The sequence below is a fragment of the Triticum dicoccoides genome, chromosome 3B (assembly GCF_002162155.2).
Source record: "Triticum dicoccoides isolate Atlit2015 ecotype Zavitan chromosome 3B, WEW_v2.0, whole genome shotgun sequence".
Classification (NCBI taxonomy): Eukaryota; Viridiplantae; Streptophyta; class Magnoliopsida; order Poales; family Poaceae; genus Triticum; species Triticum dicoccoides.
In genome coordinates, this window is record NC_041385.1 from 776,342,724 (window position 1) to 776,362,760 (window position 20,037).

At 47.8% G+C, this 20,037-nt stretch overlaps 3 protein-coding genes across 3 annotated transcripts; all 3 read left to right on the forward strand.

Moving 5' to 3' along the window:
• The first annotated feature begins 3,659 nt into the window (after positions 1-3,659).
• LOC119282179 lies at positions 3,660-5,065 on the forward strand. The gene has a single exon (XM_037562495.1). The coding sequence runs from the start codon at positions 3,714-3,716 to the stop codon at positions 4,917-4,919; it is 1,206 nt and encodes a 401-aa protein (XP_037418392.1). The 5' UTR covers positions 3,660-3,713; the 3' UTR covers positions 4,920-5,065.
• A 1,898-nt stretch (positions 5,066-6,963) lies between these two features.
• Positions 6,964-8,131, forward strand: LOC119282180 (putative glutaredoxin-C2). The gene has a single exon (XM_037562496.1). The coding sequence runs from the start codon at positions 7,607-7,609 to the stop codon at positions 7,919-7,921; it is 315 nt and encodes a 104-aa protein (XP_037418393.1). The 5' UTR covers positions 6,964-7,606; the 3' UTR covers positions 7,922-8,131.
• A 1,636-nt stretch (positions 8,132-9,767) lies between these two features.
• On the forward strand, positions 9,768-11,181 carry LOC119282181 (putative glutaredoxin-C2). The gene has a single exon (XM_037562497.1). It carries the CDS (start codon positions 10,625-10,627, stop codon positions 10,937-10,939), a length of 315 nt encoding a protein of 104 aa, XP_037418394.1. The 5' UTR covers positions 9,768-10,624; the 3' UTR covers positions 10,940-11,181.
• The last annotated feature ends 8,856 nt before the right edge of the window (positions 11,182-20,037 follow it).

Sequence of the window (20,037 nt, forward strand, 5' to 3'; positions counted from 1 at the left end):
GTCCCCCTGTATTCGGCGGCCGGGGTTCCTCGTCATCGTCACTTGGCGATCCCTTTTCCTTGTTTTCAGTGTTTAACTTGCCGGTCTGTTTAAAGACCCAACATTCTCTGTTGGTGTGATTGGCTGGTTTATCGGGGGTGCCGTGGATTTGACATGGACGATTGAGTATGCGATCTAGACTAGACGGGCCTGGATTGTTTCGTTTAAATGGCTTTTTCTGTTGACTGGAGTTGGAGCCACTGAATCCGGCATTGACAGCCGTGTCTTCGGCGTTATCGCCATTGTTTTGACGCTTGTGTATGTTGCGTCGAGGCTTGCTATCTCTGGCTTCGGAAGTGCTGTGCTTACTTGAGGTGGTGTTGCTACGAGCTAACCAGTTATCCTCGCCCGCGCAAAAGCGAGTCATGAGCGTCGTGAGGGCTGACATGGACTTCGGCTTCTCTTGGCCGAGGTGTCGGGCGAGCCACTCGTCGCGGATGTTATGCTTAAAGGCCGCTAGGGCTTCAGCATCCGGACAGTCGACAATTTGGTTCTTTTTGGTTAAGAACCGAGTCCAAAATTTCCTGGCTGACTCTCCGAGCTGTTGGATTATATGACTTAGGTCATCGGCATCTGGAGGTCGGACATAAGTGCCCTGGAAGTTGTCAAGGAATGCATCTTCCAGGTTCTCCCAACTGCCAATACTGTTTTCGGGCAGACTGTTCAACCAGTGCATGGCTGGTCCCTTGAGTTTTAGCGGGAGATACTTTATGGCATGGAGATCGTCGCCGCGGGCCATATGTATATGGAGAAGGAAGTCCTCGATCCATACCGCGGGGTCTGTTGTTCCATCATATGATTCAATGTTTACGAGTTAAAACCCTTCTGGGAATTCATGTTCCATTACTTCATCAGTGAACCATAGGGAGTGCGCGGCGCCTCTGTGTTGGGCTACGTCGCGACGTAGCTCGGATGGAGCCGGTCTATGGTATTCGGGCCGGACAGGTGTGTATTTATTATGACCGGCGTCGTGGTCGTCGTTGCGCATTGGGGTGCACCCCCGCGATCCGTAGATCGATCTGGTTTGGCCTGCTCTGTTCTACAAGTCGTACCGCAGGTCATGTGTGTATCCCCGAGTTGTTGTGTTTCTATTTGTTAAGCGGCGTGGTGCCGGCTGGTGTTCGGGCTGAATTGTTGCTTTGTCTCGACCACGCGGTGGTCGGTCGACCGCATTATATGCTGGCAGTGCTGGCTTCAACGCCTCGTCATCGAATTGAGGTAGCAATTTGTGCTTCGGGTAACTTTTGGTTGGGCTCGAGTCCGTATTCCTCGGCCGCCAGGACCTCAGTCCATCTATCTGTGAGCAGATCTTGATCAGCTTGAAGCTGTTGTTGCTTCTTCTTCAGGCTTCTTGTCGTGGCAATAAGGCGGCGCTTAAAGCGCTCCTGCTCGATGGGATCCTCTGGCACGATAAATTCTTCGTCGCCGAGGCTCACCTCGTCCTCGGAGAGAGGCATGTAGTTGCTGTCCTCCGAGTCTTCGTTCACGGCCTGTTCGTCGGGATTGGCTTGCCCATCTTCCCGTTCGGCCTGTTCGAAACTTGGCTTGGCGGGGTCTTCATTGTCTTCGGCATCGTCCGGAGTGCTGTTCTCTCTTGTGCCGGTATCGCTATTTTTACCATGGCGTGATTTAGAGCGGCGCCGCTGAAGTCGGCGCTTAGACTGCTTCTCAGGAAGTTTATCATCAGTTGCATCTTGTATGTCGTCGCCATTGTTTTCTTTGGGTGTATCCACCATGTATATATCGCATGAGGAGGTGGATGTCCAGCGCCCTGTGGGCGGTGGTTCCTGTTCTTCTCCGGCATCGTCGTCGATACTGTTGATGTCTTTGGATTCGAAATCAAGCATGTCGGCCAAATCATCGACAATGGCTATCAAATGGGTGGTGAGTGGGCAACAAAGTTCTTCCTCGTTCGCTTCCCACTCGAGCCGGACATAGTTCGGCCAGGAATCTCCTGACAAGGAGAGAGAATTTAATGAGTTTAACACGTCGCCTAGGGGCGAGTGTTGGAAGATGTCCGCGGAGCTGAACTCTAAGATCGGCGCCCAGTCAGACTTGATGGGTGCGGATTCACATGGTTCGGAGTCTGTAACCGGAAACGAGTCCAAGGCTCCGATGACACAGGCCTCGTTGGAGGTCAAATCCGTGTTCGGCTCTAGCACCGTCGAGTCCGCGGCTTCCGTGGCGGGGTTGAGCCTCCCGTCCTCGAATGGCGCGCTCTACTCTGGATCTAGGGCCAGTGCGGCTACAGGTGCAATCTCCCGCATACCATCCGATGACAGATTTAGGTTGTGTTCATCGTGGCGGCGGGGCGCGGCTGTCATGGGCTCGAATCCCTCAAAGATCAAGTCTCCGCGGGTGTCGGTGGTGTAGTTCAAGCTTCCAAACCTGACCTGATGGCCAGGGGCGTAGCTATCGATCTGCTCCAGATGGCCAAGCGAGTTGGCACGCAGTGCGAAGCTGCTGAAAACGAAGATCTGTCCGGGGAGAAAAACTTCACCCTAGACCGCGTTGTTGATGATTGAAGGAGCCATCAAGCTTTATGGTGACGACACAGTGGAACTCTCAATGAAAGCACCAATGTCGGTGTCAAAACCGGCGGGTCTCGGGTAGGGGGTCCCGAACTGTGCGTCTAAGGCTAATGGTAACAGGAGGTGGGGGACACAATATTTACCCAGGTTCAGACCCTCTCGATGGAGGTAAATACCCTACTTCCTGCTTGATTGATCTTGATGATATGAGTATTACAAGAGTAGATCTACCACGAAATCATAGAGGCTAAACCCTAGAAGCTAGCCTATGGTTATGATCGTCCTCGTCCTACGGACTAAACCCTCTGGTTTATATAAACACCGGAGGGGGCTAGGGTTACACAGAGTCGGTTACAGAGAAAGTAATCTTCACATCCGAATCGCCAAGATTGCCTTCCACGCAAAGGAGAGTCCTATCCGGATACGAGACGAAGTCTTCTATCTTGTATCTTCACATTCCAACCGTCCGGCATTCGCATATAGTCCGGCTGTCCGAGGACCCCTTAATCCAGGACTCCCTCAGCCGTCGTGGCCACGCGCACACGAAATGGATTGGCACCCGCTGACGGGAGGTGGATGCCGCCGTTGTAGGGAAGAGTGACACTATGCTGCTGAGGCCATAGACGCCATGTCACTGGAGGTCACCACACCTCCTATGAATCCAACCCCCCCCCCCCTCCACACATCACGCTTGGATGCATAAAAAGATCCGGGAACCGTTGGGAGTCGCCGGTACAGCCGTCGCATGACCTCGCTGTGCATGGGTGGGGACGAGAAGAAGATAAGGTGATGGGAATAAGCGAGTGGGCGACGAGGTGAGAGGAAGATGCGAATGATTCTGAAATGCCGATGACCACGAGGCACAAAATTTGCTCCGTGATTCGTATTAATAATCCAACGACAGGAAGCGCGTTTGTGACGAGATTCTAAAAAATTGACATCAATTTTTATCGATTCCGTTATTTGATGATTTTAACATGTTTTAAGTTTAAAACATACTGTAATAATTTTGTGTAGCATAGCCAAGAGGGGAAAGGAAGGGAACAATCATTTCGATTCAGCCCATTCTGCATACACCTTCTCTCCTCTCCCACCGAAACCCTCCCCTCCGGAAAATCCCCCAAACTTTGGTTGGCCAAAATCATGGACGGAGATCGACGGATGCCGGCGGTCGCGGCCGCATCGACGGCATCGGTGCTTGACGACGACGACCTCCTCCGCGAGATCCTCCTCCGCCTCGGCTTCCCCACCTGCCTCGTCCGCGCCGCCCTCGTCTCCAAGCGGTGGCTCCTCCACGCCTCCGACCCGGCCTTCCTCCGCCGATTCCGCGAGCGCAACCCGCCCCGCCTCCTCGGCTTCTGCCTCGGCTTCTCCGGCAGGTACCGGTTCGTGCCGTTCCCGCCGCAGCCCCCGGAGCTCGCCGCTCCCATTCGCCGGGCGACTTCCTCCTGCGCCGCCGCCTTCGCCCGCAGAATCCTGCCAATCAAGCACTGCCGGAACGGCCGCCTCATCATAGAGTTCTTCAACAAAGGCAGATTCGATTACTCCCTCGCTCCGCTGCTCGCCGGGGAGGCCGCGGCCGTCCTCCCGACGACCCCGCTACCCCACCTTGACTGGGACACCACTCAAGATAGATTCGTTGAGATGTTCTTGCCCGAGGATGGGGGCCGCAACGGCATCACCTTGCTGTATCTCTGGGCGGTCCGGCGAAAAGTGTACGCCGAGTTGTACGTCCTGGGATCCGGCGGATGGGGCGTCCCTGCCACCGCGGCAGAGATTGAGCTCTCGTTTGACGCAGACTTCCTTGAAATTCTACCACCCATCCATGGCAAGGTCTTCGTGGTGACCGACTCTCGGTACGCCCTGGGTTTAGATTTGGCAGCGGCGAGCTTCTTCACCCTTGAGCTCCCAGTTGGAGTGCGCCACAATTACAACCTCTCATGTGCGGAGGATTCCGGGCTCTATCTTGTCAGTGCAGACGGGTTTCAGCTCAGTGTGTGGCTCCATCCGATGTCGGGCGATGGCAATGGTGCAGGCTGGCTGCTGGTGGACACATTTTGTGTCCGTGAGGCTGAGGCTTGTGCACGTCTTGTAAGGGACCGTTGGATCCCTCCCGGTAATTATCTTGATGTTGCTGCGGTCGGGGACAATGCCGAATTTGTGTTCTTGGATCATACAGCAAGTGGCACTCTCTTTTATGTTCATCTGAGGAGCAGGGTAGTTGAGAAAGTCCATCAGAGGGTGCCAGAAAAATGCTATGAACCTCCCCAAATAGCTCTCTCTCCCACTGTGATGATCTGGCCGCCAATTTTCCCTGCACGAGAGGTAGGACATGATCAAGAGGAATGACCCCTCTGTGTTTGATCTTTGTAATATCTTCACTGGGTATGACTTCTGTAATAGAGAGGTATGTTTCTGACTGTGGTAATGGAAATTGATGAAAAATCAAAATTATGTGGATGGGTTTGGTTGCATCTCCTCTGACTAATGTATGCTATTTCACCGTGCTTAGTTCCTCTCCTTAGTTTGAAATGTGTTGAAACAATGTGTGCAAGTCTATCTGCTATTTGCCTGGAACTATTATATAGTACTCCCTCCTTCCATCTATATAGGGCCTAATGCGTTTTTGAAGACTGCCTTTGACTATTGACAAGATTAAAAAACTAGTGCCAATTTGATTAGGGCCTAAAATTAGTCTCGAAAAACGCATTAGGCCCTATATAGATGGAAGGAGGGAGTAGACTCTTTACATGTAATGGTTGCCAATTTGATTAACAGATACAAAGATTAGCTGATTCAAATGTGTAGAGTTTGTGTCACCGGCTAATAGTTGTAGTCTTGTAGATTGGATCATAAGAACCTTTTTTCATTTCAATAAATAAAAACTAGTGCATTGCAAGGGACCAAGCAGAACTGCATTGAATCTTCTAAACTTGATCGCAGTGTATATAACATACTCGTTGTGTGAAGACTCGGTAACGAAGATTTTCTGGTAGTGATCAGTAGTGCAGAAAAACTTTGAAAGATGACCATGTAAAAATGACAAGCATCAACTGGAAGAGAAATACCTGAAAGTACAACTTGTGGCAAGCTTCATTTCTGTTACGGACAGGGATGGCTCAAACGATAAGACAAGTTATGCATGTGTTGTGATGTACTCCCTCCGTTCCTAAATATAAGTCTTTGTAGAGATTCAACTATGAACTACATACAAATGTATATAGATGCATTTTAAGTGTGGATTCATTCATTTTGCTCCGTATGTAGTCCATCCAGTTGAATATCTACAAAGACTTACATTTAGGAACGGAGGGAGTACATTTTTATTCGCATTAAACCTGACTTCTGTTTTCCAAATTTTATGTCCACAAAGCTATAATCCACCCATCATCACTAGTTCACTACTATTAGTTCTAAGGGAAAATTTGATAGATGTCATTAGATGAAGTTTTCACCCAATGGCGTCCATACAAAATGGGATGAATATCTCTCCCATTATGATGATCTATCTTCCTGTCTTCCTGGCACGGAACGTAGGACATGATCAAGAGGAATGACCCCCCTGTGTTTGATCTTTGTGATATCTTCACTTTTGGGTACAACTTCTGTAATAGAAAGGTATGACTAATGTATTCTATTTCACCGTGTTTAATTGCTCTCTTTGGTTTGAGACGTGTTTGCATGCATAGAATTTGTCATGGCTGTCGAAACAACGTATGCAGCTCTCCGCTATTTGCACAATACAAGATATATAGTATATTCTTGCATGTACTGTTACCAACTTGATTAACAGATACTGAGCTTAGCAATGCAAATGTGTAGAGTTTATATCAGACTCACAGCCATATAACACTGGGTGTTGCAGTCATGTAATATTGATCTTAATAACCTCTGTCATTTATGTTAAAGGAAATTGAAGTCTACAGAAGTGTATTGTGAGATATCCACCCGAACTGCACTGAATCTTCTAAGCTTGACCTCAGTGTGTATAAGATATTGCCGAAATGAAGTCTTATGGCAATGAAGATTTTATCATAGTGATCAGTAGTGTAAAAACAAAACCTGTGGAAGACAGGCAAGTAGAAATGAGGAGCCGCAACTGGAACAGAAATGACTGAAAGTACAACTTTTGGCAAGGAAGCTTCATTTGTGTTCCGGAAGGGATGGCTCAGACGATACAACAAGGTGAGCATGTTGAATGTTAGTTGTGATATCCATCTGCCACATTAAAACTTATTTCTCCGAATTTTTTTGTCCAATCCATCCATCATCACTAGTTCACTACTAATAGTTCTAGGCGTGATCGTTAGGTTGATCTGGAGCTAGTTCTCTACTTAATGTTGTGCTATCCATTAGACAAAGGGGTTTTAGGTGTGATGCATGATTTCGACATCTCCACACTATTGATATTCCTTCTCACACACAAATGCAAAAACAGGCTATTAGAGTTTATCTAAACCTAGCTTATCAGGAACCTCTGGGATCATCAGCTGAAGCATTGATTCAATTGATACAACCAAAGTTCAGCCTATCTTGAATCTTTTGATTCTTCACACCATTTTTCTATGTATGATTCTAACAACAGAAGTCCAACCTGTCCCGAATCTTGATTCTTCTTCATCTTACTTATTCGAGACACTATTAAAAAATATCAAGGATCAGCCACTCTCCTGGTCATAGCAAACTGTATGATTTTGGCCTCTACCAAAAGCAAAGATAAGAAAAGCTGGTAGCTAGAATAGAACCTTTAGACAGAGAACATATATTCTTCCTGATTAGCCACATCTCATAGCGATTCCCTTGCACCTCAATTAAGCATGCAATCCTGCGCCGACCACTCCCGCCTCTTTACCCGACGCAGCTAGTCATCTACAAATAAGCACGGTTGGGTCATCAGTTCATCACCATCATCCAACTCCAAGAAACAACAGCCCACAGCAAGCTCAAGTGAAGTGAGCTGATCAGATCGATCGATCACAATTCACAAAGCCCCAACAAACAACAGCCTACAGGCTAGCCAATTCACCCGATCAGCAATGGCGGACCGGGTGGCGAAGCTGGCGTCGCAGCGTGCGGTGGTGATCTTCGGGGTGAGCAATTGCTGCATGTGCCACGTGGTGAAGACACTCTTCACAGAGATGGGCGTGAGCTGGATGGCGCACGAGCTGGACAAGGACCCCCACGGGAAGGACGTCGAGAGGGCGCTCGCCGGCATTGTCGGACGGAGCCCGCCCGTGCCGGCGGTTTTCATTGGCGGCAGGCTCGTCGGAACCACCGACCAGGTCATGACGCTGCACCTCGGCGGCCAGCTTGTGCCGCTGCTCCGCCAGGCTGGCGCCCTCTGGCTCTGAAGAGTCAATGACAGCAGTGGCTGATGCGTGTGCGCAGTTATGTGTGATCGCAGCCTCGAAATCAAGCTAAGCTAGTGATCATGTAGCGGATCTACATAATTTTGGAAAGGTCATTATCAAACATATTAACGATCATGATTTTTCAGTTTGACCTCTTGTTGTCATATGACAGAAGCAATGGATGCTTTGTGATGAGCATCCTGAGCAATATTAAAGGAGCTTATGCTTATCTTATCTTGTCGTTGCTTAATTTGATGTTTTGCTTAATTTAGCCTACTGTTGTGCTAAGACCTTGAGAGAATCCACGGTATATATAATGCTCCTCAGTAAATGGAGAATATAATGTCATATCGTACATGTTTTTCTTGGAGCTATATAATGGTAGTAGATAATAGGAGGTAGATGCACTAATTCAGGGAGGTTAGTATGTTGAGGTAGATGCACTGGTCCAGTAGCTCGGTATGGTACGAGCTAAAAAGAAGGATCTACCTAGGCTGCATTTGGCTTATGGCATCGCAGCTTGTTAGGCCAAAAAATGTTTTTCTACTCTAAGGTGAATGCTGTCGACGGCGGGAGGTAGGGCAGTCCCTGGGCCAGGGTGTCCTTTATTTCGCTTTTCAAACCCCATGGAAACTCCGAATACATGCGTCATCCTAAGTACAGACACACCGATTCGGTGTTATTTGTGTAACCCTTTATTTTGTATACGTTTGTTGCTAATTTCCGTTGCATATTAACAAATAAGTACTGTATATTGCAACGCCATTCAGTAACCACAAACTGAGTGGGTTTAGATAGTAGTTGATATAAAGGTCTAAAAGATTTTTTTTTTTGATAAAAAGGTCTAAAAGATATGGTAGGTCAAGAACTCAAGATTAACCCTTCTTATTCTATACGGTCTTTTCGGTAATCTCATACCTATCACGGAGAAATTAACAGATATGTCAAGGCTTCTTCTGTAACAAAGTGAAAAGGTGTTTTTCACTATCAAGTTTGCACACTAGCTAGTTTGACAGTGTAATGTAATCCTGGTATCCATGCATAAGATTGGTGGTCATTTTTGGGAAGTTTTTACCCGTATTTGTTGAAAGTGCTATCCCACATGACATAGCTTATCATCACATCCTGAATAGGAAGGTATGTTGCTGATGAGATAATGGAAATTGATGAGAAATCAAATTTAGCTGGATGGGTTTGATTGGATCTCCTCTGATTAATGTATGTTGCTGACGAGGTAATGGAAATTGATGAGAAATCAGAATTATCTGTATGGGTTTGATTGGATCTCCTCTGATTAATTGTATGTTATCACTGTGTTTAATTCCTCTCCCTGGTTTGAAACATGTTTGCATGCATAGAATTTGTAATGCCTGTCAAAATTATGTGTGCAACTGTATCTGGTATTTGCCCGATATTCAAAATATAGTAGATTCTTGCATGTACTGGTCACCAACTTGATTAGCAGATACTGAGCTCAGCAATGCAAATGTGTAGAGTTCATGTCACAGACTCACATCCGTAGAACACTAGGTGTTGTAGTCATTTATTTAAGATTGATCTTTATAACATTTGTCATTTCAGTAAAAGAACGTTAAGTTTACAGAAGTGTATTTGGAGATATCCACCAGAACTATACTGAATCTTCTAAAGCTTGACTGCAGTGTGTATAGACTTGTCAGTAATGAAGAATTTGTGTTTTTCAGCCAAAACAGGAGCTCTGCCTTTGCATTGAAGATAAGGAATTTATCGTAGCGTAAAAAAAAAATCTTTGGAGGACAGGTAAGTAGAAATGAGGAGCAGCAACTGGAACATGAATGACTAATAGTACAACTTGTGGCGAGGAAGCTTCATTTGTGTTCTGGAAGGGATGGCTCAGACGATACAAGGTGAGCATGTTGAATGCTAGTTGTGATATCCATCTTCCACATTAAAACTTATTTATTTTTTCCAAGAAACTTTGTCCAATCCATCCACCATCACTATTTCACAAGTAGTTCTAGCTAGGGGAGATCGTTACGCGTGATCTGGAGCTGGTTCTCTAAATTTTGTGGTTTCCATTAGATAAAGGGGTTTTATATGTGATGCATCATGTCCACAAACTCCACACCAATGGTATTCCTTGTCACGCACAAATAGCAAAAAACAAGGAATTCGAGTGTATCTAACTTAGCTTATCAGGAAACTGTTGAATCATCAGCTGAATTACTGATTCAATTGATATCACCAAAGTTTAGCCTCTCTCGAATCTTGATTCTTCACACAATTTTTCTATATATGATGCTAACAACAAAAGTTCAGTCTGTTTCGAATCTTGATTCTTCTTTAAAAGTATCAAAGGTCAGCCACTCTCCTGGACATAGCTAACTGTATGATTTTGGCCCCTCCCAATTCCCAAAAGCAAAGATTACAAAAGGTGGTAGAATAGAACCTTTAGACAGAGAACATATATTCTACCCGATTAGCCACATCTCATAGCGATTCCCTTGCACCTCAGTTAAGCGTGCAATCCTGCGCCGACCACTCCCTCCTCTTTACCCGCCGCAGTCATCTATAAATAAGCACCGTTGGGTCATCACCATCATCCAACTCCAAGAACACAACAGCCTAGAGCAAGCTCAAGTGAAGTGAGCTGATCAGATCGATCAATCACAAATCCCCAAGAACAACAGCCTACTTGCTACCCACCAATTCGCTCGATCAGCAATGGCGGACAGAGTGATGAAGCTGGCGTCGCAGCGGGCGGTGGTGATCTTTGGGGCGAGCAACTGCTTCATGTGCCACGCAGTGAAGACGCTGTTCACAGAGCTGGGCGTGAGCTGGACGGTGCACGAGCTGGACAAGGACCCCCGGGGGAAGGACGTCGAGAGGGCGCTCGTTGGCATGGTCGGACGGAGCCCGCCCATCCCAGCCGTCTTCATCGGCGGCAGGCTTGTCGGCACCACCGACCAGGTCATGACACTGCACGTCGGTGGCCAGCTCGTGCCGCTCCTCCGCCAGGCCGGCGCCCTCTGGCTCTGAAGAGTCAAGGACAACAGTGGCTGATGCGTGCGTGCAGCTATGTGTGATCGCAGCCTCGAAATCGAGCTAAGCTAGTGATCATATAGTGCGTGCACTGCAGTGCAGCTACATAATTTTGGAAAGGTCATCAAACATATTAACGGTCATGATCTTTCAGTTGTACCTTTTGTTGTCATAAAAAGAGTAGAAAGGAAGCTTTGTAAGAGATAAGCATCCTGAGCAATATTAAAAGAGCTTATGCTTATTATGCTGTCGTTGCTTAACTAATTTGATGCTTTGCTTAATCTGGATGGCTGTTGTGCTAAGGCTGTAAGAGAATCCACGGTATATATAATGCTCCTCGGCAAATGGAGAATATAGTGTCATATCTGTTGGAATTATTAGAATTTATTAGACTTTTAGTTGTACCTCTCAATGTGCATCGAGACGTGAGACAGCAGGCCTTTGAAGTCCTGCCTCTTGCTGTACGGGAGAGAGACAATTAGGTTTTTAGAGAGCCCCCTAGCGCAACTGTTGAATCTTCCTTTATCGTGGCTGAGAACGACGGCTATTTCTCCAACGTCGATCCCCTCCTCGGCGATATGACGAATGGTGCACCAACATCTTCTTCCATCGCACTGTACGTCTTCTCTCTTTTGTTAGGGTTTTTCATCTCGTTTACTGCTTTTATCTATTGATGTGGATATTATCTTTGTTGTTATGTACTCAATTGCATGACTACTTACATCACTTTGCTACTTGATTCGGTTATCATCTCTATTATGATTAGCATGTTTTATCTACCGTCTTTCTGGTTTTTCTAGATCAAATTTAACAGGAAATTGCTCAAATATTCAACAAAATCGCTCGCACTTTTCTCAGGGTATAGTATATGGATAGCTTGGGGGTAGATGCATTGATACAGAAAGGAGAGATCTCGGTGTGTTGAGAACTTGAGATAGAGGCACCGGTCCAGTCAGTGATGGCACCAGGAACTGGCCGAGGCCTAGGCCGCCCTCGGGCAACCTTTATTTACTGTAGCACTATAGCTACAGAAATGCTAAAACCAAGGAAGGACTTGAGCCTTACACCCCATGCCACAGGCCGGGCTGCCTGAGGCACATCTCCGTCATTGGCGACCATAGGAACTAGCCAAGGCCCAGGCAGCCTCGGGCAACCTTTGTTTACTTACTGTAGTGCTGTAGCTACAATAAATTCTACAGTAAGGAAGGACTTGGGGCCCACGCCTCAGTCAAGTGAACTCGATATGTTACATATCATGCTCATGCATGGGACACATTCAAATCAAGACAAAAATGATGGTGAGCTCAAGGTCCTCCAAGTTCAATTTGCATTCCAACTCTGGTGCTTGGTTAACTAAGAGCATCTCCAGCCGCGCCCCCAACAAGGCCCTCCAGACGACTTTTCGACCGCCGGCGTTAAAAAATCGGCCCAGTCGCGCCCCCAAGGGCCCAGTTTTCACCGGCTCGGGCCGAAACTGGCGCCGGCGGACCCAATCCGAACCCGGCGCACTGGGGGGCGCTCGGGCGAATCGTTTTTGGCACGAAAGAGCCGCGGGCCAGCCGCGTCAGCGACACCGCCTCGTCTTCTCCCAACGCCTCGGTTTCCCGCGGGGAATCAATGGCAAGGCTGCCACCGGTCAGCTTTGCCATTGATTCCTCACGGGCGGCGCGTCACGGGACGGCGCGCCGACGCCTCCCCTCCCTCGAACGCGTACACACGGACGTGGCGCGGCTATATATGGCCTCGCTCGCCTCTGATGAGCGCCACCTCTCCCGAGCGCCACCGCCGAGCTCCTCTCCCCCAGCCCTCCCTCTCCCGTGAGCCGCCGCTCAGCCCCTCCATCTCCCTCCCCTTTTCCGATGGCCGAGCGTTTCCCCGGAGACGAGGCGGCGGCCAACGGCTTCGGCCGCCGTTCGCTCCGCGAACAGGAGTCGTGGCTCCTGTTCCAGGCGAATATGCCGGCGCTGCCGGACATGCGCGCCGGGCCGATGGGCTGGAGGCTCAGCAACAGGGGAGTGCCCATTCCCTTATTGCCCGACACCGTGGCCAAACCCTCCTACTTTGCCGACGAGGTCGAGATCGTGCGCGCCTCCCTTACCGACGCCGAGCTCTCCCCCCCAGTACGCCGCCGACAACCACGCGGCTTGGGCAGCGTACTTCGAGCGCCGCCAGCAGCAGCGACTGACGTCCACCAACGGTGTGCCGGTGGTCGGCAGCCTGAAGAACAGCGAGGGGTGCCACCTGTGGTGGGGCGCCCCCGGCCGCACACTTGAGGGCGTGGTGACGCACCTCGAGGGTGGCAACAACCCGCCGTTGGCGTACCCCCCGGCGAGGGCGGCCGCCCCGGCGCACCGCCGACGCGACGGGCAATGGGCGCCAAGGAGGTTCGGCTCCTCCTCTTCTTCCTCGTTGCACTCTTCCTCCCAATCCTCCGGCACTCCAACGCTGCTCGGCGTCAAGGCCGAGCCCGCGGCGGAGACGTCGCTCGGCTGGCGCACTCGCAGCGCCGGCATCGTCATCAGCGAGGGCGGCCGGCGCGCCTCCTCGTCGGCTCCTCCTCCGCGCTTCGTCAAGCCGAAGACGGAGTCGGGGCTCGCGCCGGTGAAGACGGGGTCGGGGCTCGCGCCGGTGAAGACGGAGCCGGGTCTCCCCGCCGTGAAAATGGAGCACGGCGAGGTCGAGCTCGACGACGACGCGGCCCTTGAATGGGCACGCCAAGACTCCCTGAAGATGGCGAGGGAGCGCCAGTGTGCCGCCCTGCGGCGCTTCGCGCAGCGCCGCCGAGGCCGCGACGAAGGAAGAGTCGTCATCATCGACGACAGCGACGACGACGACGACGACGCGCCGCCGCCTCCACCAGCCGGGGAGGGGTCCAGCAGGGGCGCCCGAATCAAGGAGGAGAAGGCCGACGATGGCGGCGACGACGGCGACTACTCGGCGTTTAGCCAGTTTTTTTAGATTAAGTTTATATATTTGCTACGTATGTAATGAAAATCCGCGAACATGTCTAATATATGCCCAAGTTTGCCAAAATTTGTCATGTTTAGCCGAACTTTGCCTAAATTTGGTATACATTTTTATTTTTTAAACGCGCTTGGGGGCGGCCCTGGGGCGGCGGTTGGGGGCCAACTCGCCCCAGGTCCATTTTTTGCGCCGGGTCACCCCCGGGGGCGATTTTAGGCGCCTCCTGGGGGCCAATGGCTGGAGATGCTCTAAGTCTCTAAAGAGCAAAACAAAGTCAAAAAAGAATGGGCAGGCAGGAGCTAGGGCAGAGGAACAAGAATGAAAAGGAGTTGGCCCGGCAAGGTGGGTCAGGGGGATCCTACTTTTGCCATGTCATCCGAAAAATCAAAATAGGTGGAAGTAGTATGCTTTTCAATTTGCAATAAAGTGAGGACATTTCCAACTCGGACCCCTAAAACTGACACGGTATTTATATGTAGACGCGTGGGACCAGTCATCCAACCGTACCCACATATATAATTTTAACAAACTGGACGATTGTCATGTAAACATGAGGAAATCAACTTAAGTTTAGACGTAATTTACATAAGACGAACGATATTTCGTCTGTTCAACTAAAACCTAAAAAAACACATAAGCTATCTTGTAGTGTATGGTGACCTTGTACGTGTGGCCGGCCTGGTCGGCGGCACCTCCGCCACCGTCTGTGTCATCATCGTTGTTGTCGGAATGGTCCTTCCAGCGGTGGAAGGGTGCGGGGGAGCTGCGGCCCTGCTCGGTCGTGGCCTGGCGCTTGTGGAGGAGTTGTTCCGCTTCCTCTTCGTCGTGCGAAGGGCCGTCGCGGCCAACACCGACCCTTGCCGGGGAGCCTTGCCCTTACCCCATGTCGTCGATAGCAGCGGTGTCGGTCTCGCTGAGAGACCACTCCTCACTGTACTTGGTGAGCTCCCCGTCAAGGCAGTGTAGTTGTCGCGCGACCGTCTTCATGGTGGTCAGCGACTGGCCATGGGCCCAGGCCAACGACTCGTCAGACTTGGTGAATGCTGAGTGGCGCACCGCTCCTGCCTAACTACCCTCTCCTTAGCCGACATGAGTGCCGTGGCGACGAGCATCCGTCACCGTCATGGCCACCAAGGTAGTGGAGGAAGCCCTCACGCACCTTTGCGATCACCGATGACACCTCCTCCTTGACGGCCTTTGATGTAGGGGGAACCCTAGGGCCCAATCTTTCATGATTTGGAGGGGGGTTCCCGAAGAACACCATGAACACACGAGGGAAAATACGAGGGGAAACGAAAGGAAACACTCAAATCAACGAGCAATGGTTACACATGTGCTAGATCCACATACACATGAAGAGATACACGATCCAAATCCAACAAAGGAGGATACAAAAGGTAGCTAGTTCATCCCAATCCGTGAGGAGTTGAGGTCTTGAATCCGAGATGGATCTTCCCAAGTAAGGGTTGATGTCTACTACGCAACTTTATTCTTATAGACTTATGTTGGGCCTCCAAGCGCAGAGATTTATAGGACAGTATTAATTTCCCCCACGCGGAAGGCCGGGGAGGGAAGTGGATCTTCCCTCACAAGCAGTTGGGGGATAGAGCTCTCTCCAAATCAACGCCCTCATCCTCAAAATATGAAGGCTCGCTGCTCCATTTGGAGCGCCCTCATAAATTATGGCAATCAGGAGTTGGATGACGACAGTGCTAGAGCGGTCTTTTCCATAAAAATATCATATCAACGGTCATTATGTTGATTGACGTTATGTAGTGAATTTGCTAGAGTTGCTCTTAGAAAATTGATAAATAGACTGGCGGTGCTACAACGTGCACGCGATGACTGCTACAGGTGTGTATTGAGTTTCCATTTAAAAATTTACAAACGCTGCGGTGCTACAACTTGCACGCAATGGTCAGTTTTGTATCAAACTAACAAAAGTACTCTCCATCTGAAATTACTTGTCGCAGAAATGAATGTTTATTCATTTCCGCGACAAGTAATTCCGGACGGAGGGAGTATGTGTGTCTGGTCAACGAACTTGTCCTTGTTTTTCAAATACGGTCATTCCTCCCGTATCCCATGCTTCCATGGAGCGCTAGTGTGGCACTGACCCACATGTCAGTGAGGGGGGAGGCGTTGCGCGCTGACTTTTTTCCCCTTTACAAAAAGATGCTTGTTGATTTGAGTCGATATTTTCCCTTTGCAAAAAGATGCTTGCTGAATTGATTTAAATCGAGTGGTTGGGAGCATCACTTTGGGGGCGTACTAGGCAGGGGCCGGGTACTGGTAGCAGACTAGAAGTAGCACATATTCGCGTTTATCCATCCATCCATCCATCCATCCTATCGTGTTCATCCGCCCGCAGGTACTGTGGCGCGCCGACGGGGTGCCATGCGATGAGATGAGATGCGAGCCATGCATATCGACAGGAATCCTCGTCGATCTGTACATGCATGTTCCGCCGGCCGGGTGAGCCGACATGCATGGGTGGATCCATTGGAATCACATTCAGTTTTGCTGTGCTTTGCACGTGTGCAGCTAGGCAGATGAGATGAGATGAGAAATGCTCGCGGCCGGGGCCGAAAGCTGAAGGATGATGCGGCCAACGCAACAAATTCGAGCATTTCCTCCTGGTGGAAGGGAAGAGGTCGGCCGGATCAGAGCGATTCGAAAAAGAAGGCGGGCCAAGATCGATGCGCACGGATTTTCTTTTTTCCAGATGATGCGCGCGGATATTCGGGCGCTCTCGGCGGCGGGGGAGTCGCTAGCTTTTTTTTTTTTTAGACACTCTCGCCAAGCTTTATTCAAAAGTCTGAAATATTTACAGGTAAAAACAACAATTCCCTGGGTTGGCCTAACCACACATGCCTGTCAAAACCGAGAGTTAAAACATGCTTAGCAAGATTGTGAGCCTCGAAATTCGAGCTCCTAAATTCATGAACGACATTACAAACCGAAAAACTCCGTGAGCGTTCTATAATTTCATGTACTATGTCCCCATACTCCGTCGCTGAATTCTGCTTGATGTCGTTCACCACTGTCTTGCAATCCGTCGCAATCTGAATTTGATTGACATATAAGTCTTCTGCAATTGCTTGTCCTTCACGAACTGCCAGAGCTTCCAATGTGGTCGGATCTGAAATAAACCTGAGTTTGATCGCGGAAGCTCCCAAAAAAGCTCCATCTTGATCTCTACACACCACCGCCACCGCTCCATGATCACCTGCTCTTCCTACTGCTGCATCTGCATTTATTTTGGTCAGTCCTTCTGGTGGTGGAAGCCACCCCGATGGCTGAATAACAGGGACCTTGATCAACTTCGGCGCCTTCTTCTCTATGAACTCAAGATCATTCAGAAAAAAGTTGATAAAAGAATGTGTGGAAAAAGGAGTTTGATAAATGTCTTCATGGATCACTTTTCTCCTAGCTCGCCAAATCGCCCACAGTGTCACCACCATGCGGGTGAATTCTTCATGCTCTAGCTTGTCATAGAACGTGAAGACCCAATTCTTCGCGTTCATCGTCAGGTTATCATACATGCAATCCACTGTCTCTTCAGAAGATAAAGACCACACACTTCTTGCCATTGGACAGTCTATTGGAGCATGTTTCCATGAGTCAGGTGCAGATCCGTGTTGTGGTCATATTACGGTGGTGTAAAACATCCAGCGTTGGAAGAGACTCGTGGCACAACCTCCATAAGAAAATCTTCAGCTTGGAAGGCACTCTCAAACTCCACAAAGAACGTCCAAGCCTTCTCCTCTACCGTTATGTTTGAACGGCCGCCGGCTTGCTCCAGGAGTGCCTCTTGCGGGGGAGTCCCTAGCTGACGCTCGCAAGCGTCAATCTGACGTGCTTTCGCGCAGGGTGCGGTCTTAATGGGCCAGCCCATTCGGTGGCGTTCATATCTAGTCGCTACTAAAATTCTAAAAAAAAAAGAGAACGCATTCTTGAGGAATCGAACTCTACACCGCACGATAGAAACTAATTGTTCCCTACCATATTTAAGTACTGGATACAGAGGTAGATAAAAAAGTAGATAAAAGAAAAATCGAAATTTTAACCATTTAATATTTTTAAATATACATTTAATATCTTTTGATGTATGATGAACAATAGTTAAATACACATTGAATGCATTTTTATGTAGGCTGAACGATATATATATATTGAACTTTTTTGATATACACTGAACAATTTTTAACACAATGAACATTTCTTTTATGTACGTTGAACAATATTTAAATACACATTGAACAATTTTTGTGATATACGCTGAACAATTTTTGCATTGTGAACAAATTTCGAAAAAGTGAACAGAATTTGATAACCGTGAACAATTTCTGAAATCATGAACAGAAATTGGAATTTCTAATATTTTTTGAAAACAAAGGTAAAAAAATGAGAAAAGGTAGAAGAAAGGGGGAAAAGAAAGAAATAGGAACAGAAACAAAAGAGGAAAAAGGACAAAAATAAAAAAGGAAACAGGAAAAACCGGAAAACTGGCAAAAGACAAAAAAGCAGCAAAAAACCGGTTGAGGGAACCTTCCAGAAGGTTCCCAAAACCGGTTTGCCTCGCAGTGCTATTAACGCAGGCAGTGGGCCGGCCCGTTTCGCGGCGCTCGCTCGCCCGCTTCAGCGGAAACGCGGTAGTTCGACGCACGGGCACGTCAAATAGGGGGGAGCTCCTATTGGGCGCCACAGGCGCCAGAAGTCGTCCCTGGCGCCTACTACACCGCCGAGTTGGGCCGGCCCAACTAACGTGTACAACATCGAAAAATCATAGCGTGCGTTCAAAAAACAGCAAAGATAAATGCTATGGACAGGTTTCGAACTCATGTAGTTCCTGTAACATACGAGTTCTGCTAGCCACTCGAACTGCTTGCCAATAGTGTCAGGTAACAGTGCAAAATTATATGATAACAAAACTGCCTCGCTATTTTATTGCAAAAACTGTACCAATTAATATTTTCTGAATTATTTGACAAAAAAATATCATGAATTTGAAAAGGTTCATAGATTTCGAACAAAGTTCGTCAATTTTCAAGAAAAGTTCACAAACTTGGAAAAACTTTCATCATTTTTCTAACAAAAAGTTCATTGATTTTGAAAAAGTTCATTGATTTTGAAAAAGTTCATCAAATTTGAAAAAAGTTAAATGAAATTGAAAAAAGTTCATGGATTTTCAAAAGTAGTTCATCAATTTTCAAGAAAAACTCAAAGAATTGAAAAAAGTTCATCAATTTTCAAACAAAAAGTTTATCAGTTTTGAAAAAAGTTTATCAAATTTGAAAAAAGTTCATCAAAATTGAAAAAGTTCATGGATTTTCAAAAACAAAATAAACAATTTTCTAGAAAATTCACAAACTTAAAAAAAAGTTCATCGAAATTTAAAAAAGTTCATGAATAGTTCATGAATTTTCGAAGAAAGTTCATCGATTTTTTTTAAAGTTCATTGAACTGGAAAAACAAGTTCATGAATTTTTTAGAAAAGTTCACAAAAATTGAAAACAGGACATGCATTTTTTTAAAACGTCCATATTTTGAAGAAAAAGTTCACCGATTTGCAATCACGCATTTAAAACAGAAAAAGGAAAAAACAGAAAACGAAAAATGAAAAAAGAAAAAAGGAAGAAAAAAAAGAAAAAGGGAAAAGTGAAAAGAAAGAATAAGAAAGGTAGAAAGTTCATTTGTAACGGAACCGGGTCGGGTGGCGTGGCAGTGGGACAAGTAATTTGCTCGCGCAGGTCGTCGGTTCGAATCAAGACTAACGCAGGTCGCTTTGGTGTTTTCTTTTTAAAACACAGAAGAATAGATGGGCCGGCCCAGCTGACGCGCCCTGCAGGCGCCGGTTTACAGAAACAACAGTAACCATCTTTTAAATTGTTTTACAAATCAGTCCAGTCTTGGAGACCGCCGGCTACTATTCGACGAAATCACTAATTAAGGAGTACTTCTTGCGGAGATCATTCCAACTTTTCCAGGTTGCGGTGCGCCACTTGTCGCAACCTGGAAGTTTTCCCTTTTTTCGTAGATCTGTTTATTCAAAATTTGGTGTTTTCTTTTTAAAACACAGAAGAATAGATGGGCCGGCCCAGCTGACGCGCCCTGCAGGCGCCGGTTTA